This window comes from Thunnus thynnus, chromosome 15 (assembly GCF_963924715.1).
Source record: "Thunnus thynnus chromosome 15, fThuThy2.1, whole genome shotgun sequence".
Taxonomy (NCBI): Eukaryota; Metazoa; Chordata; class Actinopteri; order Scombriformes; family Scombridae; genus Thunnus; species Thunnus thynnus.
The window spans coordinates 15,170,341-15,191,220 of NC_089531.1; the positions used below are offsets into that span (position 1 = coordinate 15,170,341).

General features: G+C 37.9%; 2 protein-coding genes, 1 long non-coding RNA gene and 3 other non-coding genes across 9 annotated transcripts; 5 read left to right on the plus strand and 1 right to left on the minus strand.

The window, feature by feature from the left end:
* The first annotated feature begins 1,316 nt into the window (after window positions 1-1,316).
* trnah-gug (transfer RNA histidin (anticodon GUG)) lies at window positions 1,317-1,388 on the plus strand. The gene has a single exon. It is a non-coding gene; the product is annotated as a tRNA-His (tRNA).
* A 735-nt stretch (window positions 1,389-2,123) lies between these two features.
* Window positions 2,124-2,195, plus strand: trnah-gug (transfer RNA histidin (anticodon GUG)). The gene has a single exon. It is a non-coding gene; the product is annotated as a tRNA-His (tRNA).
* A 793-nt stretch (window positions 2,196-2,988) lies between these two features.
* clptm1l (CLPTM1 like) lies at window positions 2,989-14,254 on the plus strand. Its single transcript, XM_067612813.1, has 18 exons — window positions 2,989-3,297; window positions 4,988-5,213; window positions 5,353-5,447; window positions 6,236-6,425; window positions 6,629-6,828; window positions 6,921-6,999; window positions 7,589-7,706; window positions 7,832-7,926; window positions 8,226-8,310; window positions 9,271-9,374; window positions 9,677-9,742; window positions 10,251-10,301; window positions 10,689-10,771; window positions 10,890-10,924; window positions 11,052-11,107; window positions 11,376-11,420; window positions 11,633-11,748; window positions 11,849-14,254. The coding sequence occupies exons 2-18, from the start codon at window positions 5,049-5,051 to the stop codon at window positions 11,931-11,933; spliced, it is 1,668 nt and encodes a 555-aa protein (XP_067468914.1). The 5' UTR covers window positions 2,989-3,297; window positions 4,988-5,048; the 3' UTR covers window positions 11,934-14,254.
* Window positions 7,671-20,856, minus strand: LOC137198847 (uncharacterized). 4 transcript variants are annotated; one of them, XR_010931697.1, is made up of 5 exons: window positions 20,037-20,856; window positions 19,352-19,414; window positions 19,208-19,277; window positions 8,209-8,266; window positions 7,671-7,825 (listed from the first exon to the last, which is right to left on the minus strand). It is a non-coding gene; the product is annotated as an uncharacterized lncRNA (long non-coding RNA). The 4 variants fall into 4 exon arrangements; XR_010931694.1 differs by lacking the exon at window positions 7,671-7,825 and adding an exon at window positions 7,847-7,936 and having other exon boundaries at window positions 20,037-20,854; XR_010931695.1 differs by lacking the exons at window positions 7,671-7,825; window positions 20,037-20,856 and adding exons at window positions 7,847-7,936; window positions 19,621-20,030.
* rplp1 (ribosomal protein lateral stalk subunit P1) lies at window positions 14,927-18,303 on the plus strand. Its single transcript, XM_067612814.1, has 4 exons — window positions 14,927-15,146; window positions 16,569-16,643; window positions 17,563-17,674; window positions 18,176-18,303. The coding sequence occupies exons 1-4, from the start codon at window positions 15,075-15,077 to the stop codon at window positions 18,256-18,258; spliced, it is 342 nt and encodes a 113-aa protein (XP_067468915.1). The 5' UTR covers window positions 14,927-15,074; the 3' UTR covers window positions 18,259-18,303.
* On the plus strand, window positions 19,682-19,754 carry trnav-cac (transfer RNA valine (anticodon CAC)). The gene has a single exon. It is a non-coding gene; the product is annotated as a tRNA-Val (tRNA).
* Window positions 20,857-20,880: the final 24 nt, after the last annotated feature.

The window sequence follows — 20,880 nt, forward strand, 5'->3', positions numbered from 1 at the left end:
AGGTCATAGTGGATGGTGGTTGTGTACTAGAGCCCATTATATTGAATTATATTCTGTTCCTAATATTTTGTCCACCCCATCAACATACAAAAGTAAAAGTAGAATTTATGGCAGAGCTGTTGTAGTAGATTATAATGGAGAATAGGCTCAGACTGATGAAAAAATGTTGCACCTTGTAAACACATTTTTACAATTTTCACAATACACGTTGCTTTTCAATGCAAAACAAAGGTGCAGTGCATTTCAGACTTTAGAGTTTTAAGACAACATGTTATCTTCCATTTGTATTAAATTTGAAACTGACACACTTTTTTTTATGAATTAATAAACTGTACTACTTTATGAGCTTTAGTTCAGTTGGCCTTTGGACAAAAAAATCAGAGTAAACCAAATTATAACTCGATGTAAAGAAACCTATCTGGAACATTGGAAAGAAGAAACTAAAAGCCAAAGTAGATTAACATGTTATCTGGCTCTTAAAAAGAGACTATAAATTGGCAGAATATCTCCCTGCTGTCACAGATAGAAAGCAGAGACACAGATCCTAACCAAGTACAGGCTCAGTGACCACAAACTGGTAATCAAAAAAGGACAACACAAACACTCATAGCAACCAAAAGAAAACAGAATATGTGGTAACTGTTAGACAGATGAGGCTGAAACAGAGATTCACTTCCTCCTACAGTATAAAACAACAAATAAAATTAGGAACATTTACTTCAACAAGTTCAACTCTAAAATCTCAGACTTCAAAGAGCTTAATGACCCCTCAAGGAGACAGGACATATCTTGCTTCCCAATATGTATCAACATGCCACAACCTGAGGAACAGTGAATGACCTAGACATACACACACACACACACACACACACACACACACACACACACACACACACACACACAGATAGATATACTATATATAATCAAAATATATCAATCCTAATGTTATATGAATGTTATTTTGTTTCATTGATTCTTGATGCTTTGCCAATTGACAATCATGTCAATAAAGCAAATTTGAATCGCGTAAGCTTTGACAGCTGTGCTCTTTAATGTTGCTATGGTTACAGGTTGGGTGGCGAATGAATTTAGAACGGTGATTAAACTTGAGCCGAACTACATGTGCAATAAACGGTTTTAACGCACACCTGCCGGCCAATCAGAAAGGAGTATTTACCCAGACCATGGTATAAATAGTGATTAGGCCTAATGATTCAATCAATAACATCAATTACCACTTATAAAATTGGAACTTTTTTAGGGGAATTCTTGTCACCCAGCTCTGTGACAGCCCCGTCAGTCGGACTTGGTGGCCAGCCGTGATCGTATAGTGGTTAGTACTCTGCGTTGTGGCCGCAGCAACCCCGGTTCGAATCCGGGTCACGGCAGCCTGTTTTGACACAGACGGGTACCCCATACACCAAAAAAGTCGCCCTTCCCTCACCATTATTGTCCAAATATTGAAAGACACAATACATAGAAATATAACACGAATACATGAAAACCATCACACAAAGCAGACAGTTAAACAAAACCATAAATGTCATAGAATAACATAAAAGGCAAAGAGAAAACTGGAGACAATGCATAAATAAATAAACATGAATAAATAAAGATTACATGTTTACATAAGTGAGTTCTGAGTGTGGAGACAGTAGTAAGACACTTTTGTGGTTCTTCATATGGCTCAAGGAACGGAGATTTTTTCTACAAGGAAAGGCAGCAAACTAGGGGGGGGATTTAGAAAATTTGCATTTGTGGATGTAAAATTTAGCCATTAAAATATAAAAATTGACAATGTACTGGAAGAAACTGTTCTTCTGTCTGAAAAATACAATTATATATTTATATTTCATATGAAGTAAAAGTACAAGGCTCATCAATATAGGTTACAAGTCGTTGCCAAAAGCACAAAGATCTGCAATTGACACGTAGGAATTGACAGGATAACTACAACGCAGAGTTTTAAAATGTGGCTGAGTTCAAAACTATTATGACGTATATTCCTTGCTGCTCTTCATAATAGTAACCATAGTAACCCATAGTGATATCCATGGTATCACTCCACATTCAGGTTACATATTTTGGACTATTCTCAGGTCGTCGTAGAAGTTCAATGGCCAGCCGTGATCGTATAGTGGTTAGTACTCTGCGTTGTGGCCGCAGCAACCCCGGTTCGAATCCGGGTCACGGCAGCCTGTTTTCTGTATCAATATGAATGGTATTGATACATTCATGTAACAGACAGACAGTCTAAAAAGGCTTATCTAGCTATTTGATACTAATATCACCAATAAACTCAACCACATGTGAGTCTACTGTAGCACTTTGAGTTTCACAATGAAAAGTGCGGTACAAATTAAATTTATTATTAATTAATAAATGTTGTTGTTGTTGCTGTTATTATTATTGTTATTATTATTATTATTAGTAGTAGTTTTTATAAATCAGAATCAGTTGAGAGTGCAGGTCCATAACTGAAGATTTTGGACCAACGGTCTAACTTCAAAAGAAAAACGACCCCTTCTCCAGATATACACAGCCTATCTGTTGACAAATTTGTGTGGAAACAGGCAAATCATCTGCCTTTGCTAAAAAAAAAAAAAGTCGCTATATCTCAATGTAATTTGAGCTGCTTTTTTTTAGACTAACGGTTTTATTCAAATGCGTTATTTTTTTCCCTCACCATCCGCATTCTGCGATGACCCGCCCCCACTCTGCCTCTGATTGGCTCTGGCCTTGATATTCTTAATTTAATCCAATCATCCCACGCCTCATGCCTCAATCTAACCAATCTAACCAACGAAGGCAACGAGCACTGGCCAACCAGAGGCAGAGTAGGGCGGGTCTTAGCGGAATGCGGGTGGGAAAAAAGCATCATGGATGTATAAAAAGAACTTTTTTATACATCTCTTTATACATCTACACATATACATCTCTTTATGCATCCATGAAAAGCATAGACTGGAAAAAAGTAAGGCTGGTGGGCTGGTGTTCTCTTAGTGACCTCAAGTCTCGCGTTACCAGCCTGCCAAATCCCATCAAAGAAACCAACCAGGAAGTGAATGGCGGAAATATTATAGATCCATCTCACGCTTATAGCTGACAACTTTTTTTTTTCGACAGTTACGTCTTTTTCCCACCCTGAATGGAGAGGCCAGGCGTGCTAGCAACACTTCAGATAAAAACGGCGGACGGATTTAAATAAACGATGTCACGTTTAACAAGCCTGCAGGATGTGTAACGTGAACGGACGGAGAGCCAGTCGATGATCCAGCTGAGAGTGTCCTGTCACCGGTTTGTTTCACCTTAATGTCTGCATATTACTTTTATTACACGGTTTATGAGATGCAACGAGTTATGAGAGAAACAAAAGTATAAAAGCTTCAAAATTGGCAACAGTGACACTGTGTGAGATGAGTTGAAGACAGCAGATTTTAAAGAAAAATCAGAAAATAAATATTTTGATCGTGATTAGCAAACATATGGACAACTTGATAGCAATTGTCTCGTCTAGTTTAAGCAAGTTAAATGGCTTTAAATTGCCTCTAGTCTATCAACAATCAAATGGTGGTAAATTACCACAAACAGCAAATAAGTGGTTTCTATTTATCAGCAGGCAAATGTATCAATGTGGTAGATGTGGAAGTGTGACATTCCTGTCAATAACTGGCCGCCCTGTTCACAATAAGACCTGTATTCCTATCAGCTACTTCCCCTTTCTAATGTTATGTCTAGAGATGAGGCCCTGCTGTCATTCATCTTTCATTTCAGCTCTCTGGATATAAAATTCAACAATGACAAAACCAGAGGAGCAGGTTCTGACAAATGTTCTCGGCCTGTTATATCTTGTACTTATTGATAGGCTTTACAAATTGATTGTTGCTTTGACACAAAAGAGAGAAAAGACTTGTCTCAAGCATGTTGTCCAAGATTTTAATGGATATGTTATAGTTATTTTAATTGATATTCTTATTATTTTGTAAATTCATCATTTACTCAATGAAATGTTAAAAAAGTAGTGGAAAAAGTGGCATTGGCTATTTCACAGAGCCCTTAGTGATGTCTTTCAATTTGTTTGTTTTGTCTGACAAACAATCCGAAACCAGAGTAGGGATTTCTGGCACAACTACACCCACCTCTAAGGTGCATGGGAAAAGGAAAGAAGGCTAAAGAGGTAACAAAAATCCAGCAATACTAGTAGTATAAAGAACAAATTTATTATGAGACCAGTGTGTGGCCTTCAGCCTGATCTTGATGAAAGAAGTTCATTATACAACAAGTGTTGCTGGAGTTTGGACTTCTAACAGTCCAAAACCTAAACATAGTCAATTTACTGTCATGTATTGCAAAGAAAAGCAGCAAATCGTCACATTTGAGATGTCGGAACCAAAGGACGTTTGGCATTTTTGCTTCAAAAATGATTGAAATGAATAATCAATGATCAAAATAGTTAAATTTTCTTTTGATGGACAAATAGATGAACTGACTACTCGTTGCAGCTCTGTTAGTGTGCTTCTATTTTTGTGGGAACAGTTTGGGGAAGGTTCTTTTCTTGTTTCGACATGAAAATGCCCCCATGCACAAAACCATAAAGGAATGATTTTCCTAGTTAGGTGTGGAGGAACTTGATTCGCCAACACCGAGCCATGAGCTCAACCCCTTTTAACACCTTTGGTAGTTGGCCTTATTTCCCAAAATTCCTGTGGCTGTACGGGAGCAAATACCGACAGCCAGGCTCCAAAATCTTGTGAAAAGACTAGAAGAGAGGAGGCGATTAATGCCCGATTTGGAAATTAGATCTTCAACAACCATGTAAGGGTGTATTATTTGGGTACTTGCATACTTTCGGCCGTGGAGTGTAATTTAATTTCTCAGATGACCAGTTATTAATCAGCCAGAGATAAGAGAAGCCGCTGCCAACTGATGAACAAATACTTACACTCTCTACTCCACACTAACCCCTCTGTCTATGACTCATTTGCAGACATATGGCCCTGCTCCTCAGCTAGCCGAGGGAGTCAACGCAACGAGACAACGCTTGCATCATGTTCCTGAAAACATCGTTCACCAGTCTGATCGTGGGGGTGTTTGTGGTGTACGTGCTCCACACCTGCTGGGTGATGTACGGGATAGTGTACACCAAACCCTGCGACAGCCCCAAAGGTGACAACTGTATCACACCCTTCCTGGCAGGGAACCCGAAACTACAGGTCAGTGATGCCAAATATGAAGGATATTGAATTCACTTGTGTCTGCGGGTGGTTTGGTTTTATACAGTCATGATATTGTGCAGATTGTGTTACACATTTCCCTCCATCAGTATCTGTAATATCTCTCTGTGTCTACCAGTTGAGTATCTACACTGCACTGCGTCCCAACGCAGAGGGAGGACATACTCTGATCCACAAAGAGGAAGACTTTGATGTCAACAGCAAGTTTGAGAGGTTAGTGGGATTATTGCTTTTTGTAGAAAATAAATAAATAAATAGAAAAAATACAATAGTGTTGTAAGGAACCTTATAAAATGAATTGTTTCTTGTCGACTGATCTGATTGGTTAAGTCAGATTCAAGGTTGTAAAATAGTTGATGGACTCTGAACTTAAACACAGAGTTTATCAGCTCTCGTAGTTTATTACTGAAATAACCCAACGGTTATTCAGATTAAAATATAAAAAATATTTTAAAAATATCATTAATTATATGAGAATGTCATAATAGTTGTGCTGCCTACATTAATTTAACTGTTAAAAAGTGAGGTATTAAATGCCTTTTGATATTTCTGGGTTTGTCAGATAGTATAGTTAATATTACCATGCAGTTAATCATCAGTGTGATGCATGCAGAAGAAAACATAATACATTTTATTCATACAGCATTTTTAAAGGAACTCAAAGAGGCTTTACAAAGGTAAACAAGTTGGCAAAAAGAAGTTACATACAACAACAACAACAACAACAATAAAGCGGCAGAGAAGACACTGTTAAAAGTAGAAAACTAATGCAGTAAAAAAGAATAAATGACAAAAAACATGAGACACATTCTGATATACAGTATATTAAAAAATAAGCCATTATAAACCATTAATAAACCAGGCCCACAGTATATATAAACTGCCCATCACAGTAATTGCAGGTTAGGTTTAGATTCATCTGGCCTTATTGTAATCCTGAAAATCCTGTACAGCGGTAACAAGATGGCGTGTTTGATTGTTTGTCTCTCTGTTTCTTCCAGGATAGTCAATGTCTCCCTACCTAAGAAGACCCGTAACAACGGCACTTTATATGCACTAATATTCGTCCACCAAGCTGGTTTCACTCCATGGCAGGATCCGCGACAGGTCCACTTGGTGGCTCAGCTCACCACATACATGGTCCCTAAACCGCCTGAGATCTCTCTGATATCCGGAGAGGATCAAACACAGGTAAGGGTTTTGAAAATGATCAAGTTTTCAGAAATGACACGGGAACGTCAAGAAGCTCAGGCCCACAGTGGGATCTTTTTAAATCTTCTAGAAATACACTCTATTATCATCATTATTAGAACATAACATGTAGGACATTAGGAACTTAACCTCAAAAAAAGAATGATTTATTCTCTCTATGTACTTGTCTTCGTACTTGACAGGGTCAGAAAGACGAGGCCCAGCAGAAGAAACAGAGTGATGGTAATCCTGCAGCAGGGGAAGGTGCTGGAAGCGGACCCACTTCCACATCAGATCACCCAGTTTCCCACTGGCGCACCCGCCTCACGCTCAACATTGTCGGCGACCACTTCCTGTTTGACAGAGAATATCTGCCAAGCGACGTCCACAGATACCTCAGAGTGTAAGATACTGTTGATCTGGGCATGTTTTTCTTGTTCATTTAAGATCAAGAGTTGATCAGAGGATTTTTTGTTTGTTTGTCTTATGTTTCAGATTCCAAAATAATAAGAAGATGGTGTATCTACCTCTGCTGTTTGTTGATGAGCTCAGCAACCGGGTCAAGGACCTCGTGGTAAGCTTTCACTTTTAAATATATTATTACATAATATACTTACTACTTTTAAGTATATTATGTAATCTTCTGGAACTGATAGTTTCCCTGTGGCAGATTTTCAAATGCATTAAATTCATCTTCCATTTGAACTCTTTTAGAGGAAGAGTGCAAACAGTTATACTATAACCCAATGATTCAAGGCTGCTATGATGACCTTGGCATCTGATTATCTGATTTGTTTCCAGTGACCTGAGCCATGAATTGTTTCCTGCCTCAGAATAATTTAAAGCCACACCTAGTCTGAACTGAATATCACAGAGATGCAGCAAAATACAGAAAAAAACAAGGAAAGGAACCTTTACAAAAAGCAGTGTATGGATGATTATACCTTACTGGTGTTAAGACATCATTAAACCTATTGTAAATGACGATTAAAGTCTGATTTGTCATTTCACTAGTAGACTTTTAAGAGCATGGAACCAGAATATTAATGTGTGTCTGAATAAATACCTTAGAAACTCATTATAGAAAAAAAAATCCTTTTTTGATGAACTGACAAAAGTATGTTGGTGTGTGTGTGTGTGTGTGTGTGTGTGTGTGTTTGTAGGAGATCAACAGTACCTCCATGGAGCTTCCTCTGACCATTTCCTATGACTCCATTTCTCTGGGAAGACTGCGATTCTGGATCCACATGCAAGACGCTGTTTACTCTCTGCAGCAGTTTGGTATGACGTTCTCTCTCTCTCTTTCTCTCTCTCTCTTTCTCTCACCCGCACACTTAAACACAGTTCTGTCCAGGAGCCGTTCCCTCCTAATATCATGTGTCCGTCTATGTCCCTGTGTGCTGCAGGTTTCACCGAGAAGGATGCTGATGAGATTAAAGGGATCTTTGTGGATACCAACCTGTACTTCCTGGCTCTGACTTTCTTTGTAGCCGCCTTCCATGTAAGTCTGACTGCAGAGCCATTAAATACAGTGTAAACAGTTACGCAAGCGATGAGTCTATGTACTGTCTGCTTTAGGTAACGTGTTTGTAAAAAGCTGCTAGGCACTTAAATGTTCATGCACCCGCACTTATGTCAGCTGGAACATGGAGTGTTTAGGCTTCTCCTTAATCTACTGTGGCTTGCAGTTTACCTCATTTGTACATTGCTCTGGACAAAAGTGTCCACAGGTGTAGAGATAATAAAACTATGAACAATAAACTGTAACTGACAGAAAACTCACTCTGTCATGTTTTGCAGCTCCTCTTTGACTTCCTGGCCTTCAAGAATGACATCAGCTTCTGGAAACAGAAGAAAAGCATGGTGGGAATGTCAAGCAAAGCAGGTAAACAACATAACAGAACACAGCTTTACTCTCTGCTGACATGTTACTTTCAGTTATTGCAGTTTTGTAACCTTTTTGATTATTATTGTTTTTTGTTTCTACTTATTTTTGTTTACAATGTTGTCTTTCTTTTTATTGTCTACCTTTTTAATATGTTGAGTTATTTCACTTTCATTGTCTTATATTTGGCTTGTTTTGCTTTTTCATGTTTTATTGATCACTGTAATTTTTTTTTAAATTGTTTGTTTTATTGTTTCTGTTTTTGTGTGAACCCCAGGAAGACTAGAAACCACTTTGTGGAAGCTAATGGAAACCTAAAAGAAGAATAATTAATAAACATGCCATATTCTGCCTTCTAGTACACTATTCAAACAATGCAATACACAATATCAGACAGGGAATAAATGTAAAGCAGATTACAAAGATGGAAAAGCCTGAATAGAGATTTACCTGCATGCTAGATGTTTATTTTGACTGATTAAATAGACCATGAACAGTATGTAAAACATACAAGTGAATCTATAAGAAACCAGGCATAATCGGTGAATCTGGACTACTGTGTGGCCAGTTGTTGCATTGTGCTTCTTTCTGTTCACTTTTACATTCTCAGATTTATTAAAAAGAGAAACAGAGTAAGAGACGCTCTGCATGCTTGCTGACAGATAACGGAAAGAGTCATGTGCAAAATACTGCTGTTGAATATTTCACCTGCAGCAGTATAAACAAAAACACATGCTACGACATGTGCAGTATTCTGGTTGATTCTGGTTTTTTAATGGTTCTGTTGGACCTCTATCCTGTACTGGAACTGAGTGAATCAACAGCTTAATAGTGGAAAATCACAGAAATGCTATCTAGAGAAAATCTGATTGTAATCTGAACCAAATGATTCACCAGAATCAGATTCAGTAACCTGAGAAGAGACCGCTACAGTATCACATTTTATGTTTTGTCTTCCAGTGCTTTGGCGGTGTTTCAGCACCATAGTGATTTTCCTCTACTTGTTTGATGAGCAGACCAGCCTGCTTGTCCTCATACCTGCTGGCATTGGCTCGATCATTGAGGTAAGGACAAATACAGTGGAAACACACACAAAAGCACTTTGAAGTGCACATAAACACACAAGCCCACATACAGTCATTCACCCTTGTTTAGAATAAAAGCTTTTGTGATGTCTGTGAAAAGAGAACTTATTTTTATCATATTTTCCCTCACTTTAAACTCATGTAATGCCATTCTTAAAAACTTGAATTTGGAAATATTTTCAGTCATATGGTAGATATGATAATTTAACCGCGATTGAGTCTAATAAATAACTCTGACTCACTGTCTTTGATCAATCTGTGGGGATTTTTTATTGTTGCAGGTATGGAAAGTGAAGAAGGCCTTTAAGATTCAGGTTTTCTGGAAAGGAGGCAAACCAACGTTCCTGGTAGGTTTGTGTGCGTGTGACTGGAAAATCTCATTTTTTATTACCTGCCATGTATTATAAGCACTCAGTATAAATCATATCAAGCCTGTGTAGGATGCTCTGCAGTGTCTGACTACTGGTTGATGGTAAATGAATTGATATGTGGACCATCAGGACGGTTTTCCCTCTCACTGCATGGCTTTCTATTAGTAAATTTTATTTATTTTCTCTGCATGCTGCTGTCATAAAGCTGTCTCCTAAATGACTGTGAGTTGAAATGAAAGTGCAGAGCGGATAACTGGAATTACAGCCACATTTTGAGGTTGTGATGAATGAATAAACTAAATAAATATTATGATTCAGTTGTGTGAGTACACCATAACTGTGATGGATATAGTGATAGGCCTTGTTATGGCTTTAAGAGGATAATGCTACACTGAACAAATACTGTTTGTGACTGCAGCTTTATACTCTAAGGAGACGTGTGCCAAATGTAAATCTGCGTGTGTGTTTCTCTTCTGCAACACAGTTCGGCAAACTAGATGAATCGGAGAGGAGAACAGAAGAGTACGATACTCTGGTGAGACACAGTGTACTCACTCACATACACACACACCTCACGCTTAACAGAGCAGCTGTGATGACACATTTCTACTTTACACTTACTTTCTACAACAATCAATAATATAATATGAGCACCAAAACGTGCGCTAGTGACACCTTAAACTGTGGAGACGAGCATTTTTAAAAAGTCTGAATGTTTGCTATAATTGTGACACCTTGGGCAGCATTATAGTACATAACTTATTCTTTGAAGGGTCATCCAAATCACAAAAACATCATTTATCTTAGCCTTATAATGGTATCTAAAAGTGAGTGAGTGTTCCACTGAGATAGTTGTACTATTTTTCATGTGATTTATAATAAGGTCATTCATTTACTGGACTGTTTTTATGTTTCTCTGTAGGCCATGAAGTATCTGTCATACCTCCTGTACCCGCTTTGTATTGGAGGTGCTGTGTACGCTCTGATATACCTACGATACAAGAGGTTTGTGTTCATAACAAGCACAACATTTAAACACAAACATAACTAATCATTTGATACTGATGTTATCAATTTTCCATGTATTACTTGTTTTGACTGTCTTTCTCTCTTCATGTTTTAGTTGGTACTCATGGTTGATCAACAGTTTGGTGAACGGTAAGCTGTAACACTAACACAGTAGTAGATCGTTACATCTGCTGTTGCTGATCTGATTGAAAATAAAAAGCTTTACCGACATAATCATAATAATCTCAATAAATTCTTCTCATTTTGACCGTTACAGGTGTATATGCATTTGGCTTCCTCTTCATGCTTCCTCAACTTTTTGTCAACTATAAGGTCAGTTCATAGATGCTGTGTGTGTGTGTGTGTGTGTGTGTGTGTTTAATGTTTCCTAATATTTTACAAAGAAAGTATATGTATCTTTAGGACTCAAATTTTGATTCATACTTCTGTGAAAGATGGTGACACTCCAAAAAAAAGAGCAAATGTTTGAGTTAAACTAGAAACGTAACTCCATTATTATCATCCTCTGTATTTGATTCAACTTCTATTTTTTATCATTTCAAACTTTCACTAACTTTCTGCTCCGTTCTTCATTCAACAGCTGAAATCTGTGGCCCACCTGCCCTGGAAAGCTTTTATGTACAAGGTGAGAACACACAGCAGCTCCAGTTATTCGCTTACATTCGCTCATGAACACGTGGTAACAAATGGATGAAGTTTTGGATTCAGACGCGTGTTGTTTCATTCCTACAGATTGATCAATCACTAAATATTGAGTCACATTCACTGAATATCTTTAATAGTGCTGGGATTATTAGTTTTTTAATTAACAGATTAATATTTATTTATTGTTTCCAGGCATTCAATACCTTCATCGACGACGTGTTTGCCTTCATCATCACCATGCCAACATCTCACAGACTGGCCTGTTTCAGAGATGATGTTGTGTTTCTCATTTACCTCTACCAGAGATGGTACGCTCACGTGCAAACACAAACATGCACATGATGCTCATTTCCTGAGTTTACAATGAAACATAATCAACCCTCTGCTTCTCTCTCCCTCTTTCGTCAGGCTCTACCCAGTGGACAAGACGAGAGTAAATGAATATGGAGTTTCTTACGATGAAAAACCCAAAGGAAAGACTCACAAGGACTAAAGAGGAAAGACGAGCTTCCATTATTTGGTATCTGCTGGTTTTGTCTTCTGTCCGCTGGTCTTTACTGATTTCATCTCATTTAATCGTCCAGAGGCACCAGGAAAAATGTTTTTGTTTCTGGTCAGTTAGTTTTAAATGGACCAGTCGCATCCTTGTGGTTTGTCGACTTTTTTTTTTTTTTATCCCATCCCATAGTGCAAAGTGTTTTGAAAGGTCAACATCTGTTTTTCTGCCATTTGCAGTCCGGAGAGGTTTTTTTTTTTGTTTGTTCTGCAGTGTGTGACTGGACCGGAGGATCAATAAGATCAATCTGTAATCTTTTTCAAACCGATGCAACAACCTGAAAAAACTTGTTAGTGATCGGTGTGAAATGGATGGACCTGAGTTTAAAAGGCACTGCTCACTTTTGGTATGAAAAAAAAACAAACACTGATGACTACAGTAACTCTACTATAGTGAATATTGGTGATAACTTTGAGCATTCTGTGCCATAAATTTCGTTCTTCCTGTTTTTCAAACACTATTCCTCATCTGTTGGAACAACTCCATCCGGTTAATATCACTGACGGTCAATTTCAGCCTTGGTTTCCAGCTTTGGGTGTTTGTAAATTGTGCTAAGCTGCAGGAGTATAACATGATTTATTAGATTGAATTGCACTCCTGTTTTCAGCTGAAACCACCTCTTGAGAAGCTCTGTAAATATTGTATTGTCAGAATATTAACTGCAATGTCAAAAAGGGATTATTATCATTTTAATCATTTGTGTTTACAAATTCCAGTTAACTGGCAGAGTACATTTTGAGGAGAGCCTGGTTCAGACCACTTTGAGAAACTTAATTTCTAAATACATATATCTAGCAGTCGCAAAACAAGAGCTACTTGGTTAATCTGAGAGGCTTCATTAAATATCCTTAAGACTACATAATCCAGCTGCTTGTTTTACGCCTGCCGTATATCACACAAGCTAGCTTTCGTGTCAAGGGGCAACTGAAGCCGGCTGTGTGACTGCAGAGGGCTAGAAATACTGTGCATTGAAAAGTTATAGCACTATATTCACTAAAAATGGGTTTAATTACCTTGAACAAAGGGCTTCGGCTGACATGAGGAGGCAGCTTTATTCATTTACTTTTTCAGGCACTTCTATGTTGTTATTCCATATGACTTCATAAACATGAAATCTGACATTGATTTGAAATTGATAATTACAGTAACGCTCATATAATAGGCAAATTTGGGCAGCACTGAAACATAAGTGGATGTGTTATTGGCTCAGTTAAAAAAAATATAAAAAATGGAGTGCTTTTCTAGAAATCATATGAAATTATGTTAAAAAAATTCCTTGTTAAAAAGGCTGTTAACAATTTACCTGTTATAGAAAGTATCAATATGTAGACATTTCAAAGTGTTTATCCTAAATTATCGTGTGGACAAAGCGAACGCAAGTTAATTCTGGGACAAATTCCAGAATGACAGACTGTTTAACCTGCCTGTTGAAAAAGGGCTTAAAAATGACAGAAATTTGTGTCAGAAATTTCAAATAAATCACTTTAAGAATTTTAACAATGTACTTTTCACCTATCCACATCTAATGGCTGCTGTAGAAGCAGAATAGAAGATTCTTGATTTGTTGCCATGGTGACTGTATGAATTGCTTGAACATTCCGGAATCTTGAGCTGCAGTAGAAGAGGAGATTCTAGTTTGTTGCCGTGGTGACTATATAAATTGCCTAAGCATTCCAGAGTCTGATGAAAGTTCTAGAATCTGTTGAGCTGAACAGTCTGAGCGTCCTGCTCCGTCTACACATTAAAATAATACTGAATTTTGCTTCACTGTAACACAGAAGGATACCACTGAAAGCCACATTGTCCTTTTCCATCCAGTCTAGTTTTGTGGTTTTACCTGCTTGAGTATTTTTTTTTTTTTTTTTTTTTTTTTTTTTACATATCAGGGCCAAGAAAATATGTTAGTGCCAAATGTGAGAGTGATTCTTTGAACTGTTTGTGAGCTTTATATGTTCACCATAAATGGTCCATTTGATGTTTTTAAATAGACACTGACATTCTGGGAAGCAAAATTATAAATGATATGACTTAAAGAAAGTATTACTACATCTGAATTCACACATTTGTCACATTTTGATTGTTGTTGTGTTGTGTTATGTTCTAGTTCATGTTCAGATATGAGGATATATTAGGTCTGTCTACAAAGATCAGCGCAGGTTTTCTATTCCGGTGTAAATGCAGCCAGCAGAGATTCACCAGAAATATGCCTTGAAATGGTTTACTTATTGTAATGTAAATAAAGTTGACTGAACATGTTATTTGAAGTGATTTTAAAAACTCCAGACATTTGTCATCAGTACATATTCTTCACAGTTTTGATTTCAAGTGATTATAGCAGCAGGAACTCGACAAAGCAGGCATATAGACTTGCGCAGTATCAAATTTCTAAACATGTTACCTCCTTCAACAAGTCTAATGCACCATATTTGGATCATATATACTAATTAGTATTCAATTTAAAACTCAGTGATTTCCTGTTATAACTTATGCACATATTGTACTTTGTTGTTTTTGTTCTTGTTGCTAAATTACAATAATTTATATTAACTTTGATTTAAAATACAAGCATACATATAAAGCATGTATTTAAACTTAAATATAAATGAAAGACAATAAATTGAAGGAAAAAAAAAAAATATATATATATATATATTAGTGATATAGAAATTGACAAAAGGTACCCTTATAAAAGATACCCTTATAATAAAGAAATATATTAAAATAAAGATAAAAATTGGGAAAATTATTTTAAAAAATAATCAACTACATTTTCCGGTGCGTAACTGTAGCAGCGAGGCTTTTGTTTGTGTGTAATTTTAATCAATTAAGCAGAAAAATCCATTCATTCATTACGGGCGACGTCTGTCGTCATTTTGTGTGCGTCCTGACGTTTCAGACACGCAATTCGACGCACAGTATATATTCCAAGCTCCCGCCCTCTATCCTCCCTTTCCACTGCAGGAAGTTGACGTGCCTAAGGTGCTTGGTTCTTCACCCGAAGCTAAGGCCCCCAATCCGGCGACTAGCACCGCTAAATTTAGGCATCCGACGCCACAAATATAAAATCTAACATCTACAATGGCCTCCGTGTCCGAGCTCGCCTGCATTTACTCTGCTCTGATCCTCCACGACGATGAAGTCACCGTCACCGTAAGTGTCCCGGTTCACCCGCTCACTGTTCAGCTAGCGTTAGCCTAATAGACGTTCCGGAGCTCTGCTCTGATCTAGGAAGCTCTTCTAAAAAAAATATAGAGACCGGGTGCTATATTGGTAAAATAAGACACTATTATGTCGCTATAATAAGAGTTGAGGTGTGTAGATGTCAAAACAATCCCATCTGTCAGCTAAAATGGCGGCATGCTGGTTGCTAATGTTAGGCCACGTTTCTATTACCAGGGCAACAAGTGTCTGAATTGTGACATTCATGAATTAAACTTACAGTTTGCCTTCAGGGGACGTCACTAATCACATGTGTTAAATAATATAATTCAATACAATACTCAATACAAGTCTTAATATTCCCTATTCACTCAGAGAGAGGTGCTAGCTTAAACAGCACATCAGTCCAGCGTTAACTTTCAGAAATTATAACTATGCATTTTCTAAACTTCAGTACAGAACTTTTCCACATTATTTGTTCTGCTCTTCAAATTCATTTATCACAACAGCACAGTTGGTTGTTTCGTGTTATCCTGACAGCTGGGTACACGTGGATGCTTGACAACATCGCACCAATGAAAATCATCAGGGCACAGCATGCGACATCATGTAGAAATCAATAAATTATCTTCACATACGTCACTAATAGGGCAGCAACACGCGCTTATTTTTCACTTGCAATGAATCTGTAATTCATTGTATACTAATATTTGCAGGTTTAGTCTGTAACTTGTTAGATAACTGAAAATTATAGAAAACAGCTTCAGTTAAGTAACAGTGACAGCTAAAAACACAAATATGCGGTTTGCAATGATGTGCAAACATCATAAACTTCATTAACCAAGACCACTCTAACAAGAATATGGATTTAGTGGAGATAGTTTAATTGAGAATAACGAATAAGAGCTGAGATGTTTAATGATGGATGGGTTAAGGGACCTGAGGAAGGGATTAGGGATGGAGGGTTTAGGGGATGCGGGGGGGGGGGGGGGGGGGGGGTTCAATGATGGATGTATGTATGGTAGTTTGTCAATGAGATGACGACGGCAACACGCTTATTTTCACTAGCAATTGATCTGTAATTAATTGTATACTAATCTTTATAGGTTTTAGTCTATAATTTGTTAGATAACAGTGAAAAATGACTGAAAATGACTTCACTTAAGCAACACTTAAACCCAAATATATCCAGTTTGCAATGATGTGCAAACATAAACATATCAACGTGTCTATTGATTTACTGATTCTAAAGTATTAATCTAAAGTAGTAGTAGGAAAACCTCAGCTTGTAAAAAATTACTAAGATCTCTTCCTACCCTGTCATAGTTTGTTGTACTGGTAATGTCTTAAATCAGTACTAGCTCAAGATCAATGAATTATGTTTTTCTAACAATGTGTGTTGTGTGTCTGCAGGAGGACAAGCTGAATGCTCTGATCAAGGCTGCTGGAGTCACTGTTGAGCCCTTCTGGCCAAGTCTGTTTGCCAAGGTGAGTTATGGACACACACACTTGTCAACACACGATACACAAACTGCTCTTGTATCTGTGATGATCTGGAGAGTAAAGTTGTGAAATTTCACATGGGATGTTGCACATACTGAGTTTATAACTTGGAGGATTTTCAGATAAGTTTGTTACGTTCCTGGAGTTTTGGTGCCTTTTCTGAATGTCAACAGTAGAATCTGAGATGCTACTGCTGTACTCAGTAAAATAGAGACAAGCTTGGACTATTACTTTGGAGTCGCCTTCAGTCAGGTTTCAGCTGGAGTGAGCTGCTCTGAAATTTGTCCATAGACAAGAAGTGCTGTCTTTGGATTTACATTTGATCAGTTCAACTATGAATGCTGTATTAACTATAAAGGTTTGGCTGTCGACGAGGAGAAGACTCAAATGTGTTTGTATTGTACAGTGGTAGCTAATCATCATGTCTGAATGTGATGTGGTTTTGTACTTAGTGGAACTCGTTATGGGGCTGTGTTCACACTTGAAATGCTTTTTTAAAAAAATTTTTATCTGCCATTTATTTAAGTTAAAGGTTTAAGTGGGTTTGACATCACCTTACTGTGAACTGAGCAGTTGAAAGATTGGTATGTAGAGCGTCAGATGCTCAAACCTTATGACAAATAAACATGGCTGAAGCACAGGTGGTACATATTAAATTTAAACTAGTTTGTAAATGGTCTGTGTAGCGCATTTTACTACTGTGGTGAATTGTGTTGGTATTTCAGTTTTACTCAGGTACTGTTTGCTGACACTACTGCAACAGTTACTGAGGCAGTTTGCTCAATGCAACTTAATAGCACAGACCTGTACTGTACACAAGCTCAATAGTGTTATGTCTTGAAATGATCCAGGTCTGTGCATCAGTCTCCATAGCAAGCATTTAATGTGAATGTTTGTGTTGTAGGCTCTGTCCAGCATTGACATCGGCAGCCTGATCTGCAACGTCGGAGCCGGAGGTGGAGCTCCAGCTGGAGCCCCTGCTGCTGGAGGTGCTGCCGCTGCCGGAGACGCCCCAGGTAAATAAATTTAACATCTATCTGATTTTGATTGGAGGAGAGTTTTAGAGGAACTTAACTGACACTCTGTAGAAAATTGTCATTGTTTGTGTCACATCAGAAGTAGAAAGGATATACTTGCTATAATTACAGACTGCAAGAAGTTTTTGTAGGTGTGAGCTGAACAAAGATTAAATATTTTAGTTGACATGAATTCAGGCAGGTCAAGGCCTTGATTGCAAATTCCTCGCCCACTGGAGGTGTAGAGATGGGGACAGTTGGCTACTAAAGTGGCTGTGTAAAATAAAGTACCAGTTAAGGTCATCCACTCCAAGTGATGCAAACAAAGTAAACTTTTCTCTATTAAGAGAGAAAACCTGTCTGCTCTTTAAGTCTTTGTGAAAAGCTGATCTCATCTTTTTGGTTGAAGGCTTAATGCTGTAAAATAGCTTTGACTGCAAAAGCTAGCATGTGAAATCTGCAAAATTTGTTAACCATGAACCATCTTGTTTGCCTCTACAGCCAAGGAGGAGGAGAAGAAGGAAGAGAAGAAGGAGGAGTCTGAGGAGTCCGACGACGACATGGGCTTCGGTCTCTTCGATTAAAACAGCTGTTTTTCTAAGAAAACACAATAAAAGTACAAAAAATGATGGCTGACTTGTCTGACTCTTATTGTTCTCCCCCATGATACTCTGGTAAAGACACAAACATTACCTGTCTCTACAAATATAATTTTAACATGTTGCAGCAACAATAGACGATTCGACTTTTCCATCAACAGACTTTGGGACATTCAACTGCAAGTGGCTGATGCATCTTTAAATTGTATCTTATAATAAAGTTGGTAAACATGAGCTGAGTACTTTTTTTTTTTTTTTTTTTGTGGATGAGTGGTACAAGAGCAAATTGTAGTGGGACATACATTAATGAGAACGGAGCAGAAGTTGGGTAAACGGACAAGTGTTGTAAAGTGGGGACAGTTGTGTTGAAGCTGCAAAAATATCTAAAGCCACAACTTGAGAGATGATGAGCAGCACATTATTGCTGGTGTAATGAAACTGACTCATACATTGAACAGTGGTTGGTATGTTGTTGGCTTAAGACTGATGCTTGACTGACTGATCCTGATTTCCTGACAAGCTACAGATTGAAAAGAAAGCCAGAGAATCCTGTTCCATCATTTGAAATCACTTTAACACGACATTTTGGTCAAGTGGACAGTGCATGATTGTTTGGGTTTCTATTCAAGAGCTTTCGATCCAACGCACCTGCAGTCATCAAGACTTTATGGTGTGCAAGAACTTTAAAAAAAAAAAAAAATAACGACCATAGGCTATAAATTGGAAATGTCCTCTCACGACAAGATGCAGTGTTTTTTGCCAGGAAAAAATATGCAACTGATTCTCCGTGTTTATGGTTCACACTGTCTTTTGGGGGGTAATAATCATAATCAACTACTCTGCCTTGCTTGGTGGAGTTTTTAAGCTGCTTTGAATGAAACTCAACTCGAACACGCGTCTTCTCTGCACTAATAGACTGGGACGCTTCACTTACCAGGGTTGCTGCAATAACGTCTTCGGCCACAATATGGGAGTCAAAGGGGTGATGGCGCTGTTTCGACGCTCTGTTGAAAAGTGGAGTGTACATGATCTGTAGTATGTCAGAATTGATTTTAATATTAAACTAAGATCGATTTACCATTTGACTTTTCCACTGTCCATCCGTGTAATTGTGTCGGAGTCAACAGATCTTCACTCTCTCCTGTAATAGTTATGAACGTGAGTGAATAACGGTCCCACGGTGCTTTGAAAGCAACGATGAGAATCATGAAAACTTCAGATGACTCCGCGTGTTTGCTAGCGGGGTTTAGCTCCTGGAAGCTAATGTTTCCCGGATCTACTATGTGTAACGATCTGTCGGTGGCTCCCACTCTTCTGAATATGTCGTAAAATAACACTATTACATACCCTACAATTTTTCTGCGCATTATCCCTTTAAATTGATGTGGCTCAACACAAATAATTACAGGTTTCCGTAGTGTAGTGGTTATCACGTTCGCCTCACACGCGAAAGGTCCCCGGTTCGAAACCGGGCGGAAACACGTTTTCACATTTTGAGTGCCAAACACACACTAACCCGAACTACACACACACACACACACACACACACACACACACAGGTTGTCCTTGGTCACTTTTGGGGACATTTCATAGACTTACATTCATTTCCTGGAGACCTACACAAACAATAACCACCACTTGCCTAACCCTTACAAACACACACATAAGAAAATACAGAGAAAAGTGCCCCGACGTTGTTGGTGTGTTCTATGAATTCATTTAGCACGCGCCAACCGGCGTCGGTACATCCTTACATAACTTACATGTAAAATCTTTTGTGAATATGAGTCAAGTTTCCTCTCGGATTTCACCGCGTAAATCTTTATCTTAAATTTGAAGCGCCAACTGTGAAATTTCTACGGAACTGTGAGCATTCATCATAGCAAAACACCCGAAGTTCACCTGTTAGCATCATTAGCATATAGGCTAATTCTATCAGCGGTATCTAACGGTTAAAAAACACGAGCGTAAAATTAACTACGGAAGATGAGAACGGCCAAATAATTGCAAACACGACCGTTCTCGGCTTCCGTAACTAACAAAATGTCAAATTTGAAACAAAAATGCCCTTGGCAGGAAACTGTGAAATTTTCCTACATTTATGCCACATTTTATCTCCTCTCCGCGCTAATTTTGACCTTTAACGCTGACTAATCACTACCAATAACCAGGTTTAGCAGACAACTTAAATGTTTGATATACTTGTATACTTGCTTTGAACAGCATCTCACGATCATCCTCACCTGTTGGAGTTGAAAGCTCCAGGTAATAAGTTCACCCCGTGGAAGGCTTTTTTTGTCACATACTGTTTCCAAGCATTTACATTTCATACTCACCCATACAGTGAGGTCAGTTTCCAAACATAGAATGTGCTTTAATGTTTTATTCCATATTATTAAACCATTTTTAGCTTCCTGAATTATGTCCTGCATTTAAATCTAGTTACTGTAAACATAACATTTGTCCTGCATGTTAATATATAGAAGTGTGTGACAGTAAATGTGGCCTGTGGTTAATGTAATCCTGACTGTACATACCTGCTCACAAATTATCTCATTCTGAATAGCTAAAATTAAAATATATTAAGTGGCAAATAAGCTTTTTTTA

Excerpts from the sequence above, each read along its gene's own strand:
- rplp1 (XM_067612814.1), top strand. The coding sequence starts at position 15,075 with ATGGCCTCCGTGTCCGAGCTCGCCTGCATTTACTCTGCTCTGATCCTC. Across the intron at positions 15,147-16,568 it reads ACGATGAAGTCACCGTCACC|GAGGACAAGCTGAATGCTCT; the intron begins GTAAGTGTCCCG and ends GTGTGTCTGCAG. Across the intron at positions 16,644-17,562 it reads GGCCAAGTCTGTTTGCCAAG|GCTCTGTCCAGCATTGACAT; the intron begins GTGAGTTATGGA and ends TTTGTGTTGTAG.
- clptm1l (XM_067612813.1), top strand. The coding sequence starts at position 5,049 with ATGTTCCTGAAAACATCGTTCACCAGTCTGATCGTGGGGGTGTTTGTG. Across the intron at positions 9,375-9,676 it reads GCATTGGCTCGATCATTGAG|GTATGGAAAGTGAAGAAGGC; the intron begins GTAAGGACAAAT and ends TTATTGTTGCAG. Across the intron at positions 11,108-11,375 it reads AACTTTTTGTCAACTATAAG|CTGAAATCTGTGGCCCACCT; the intron begins GTCAGTTCATAG and ends TTCATTCAACAG.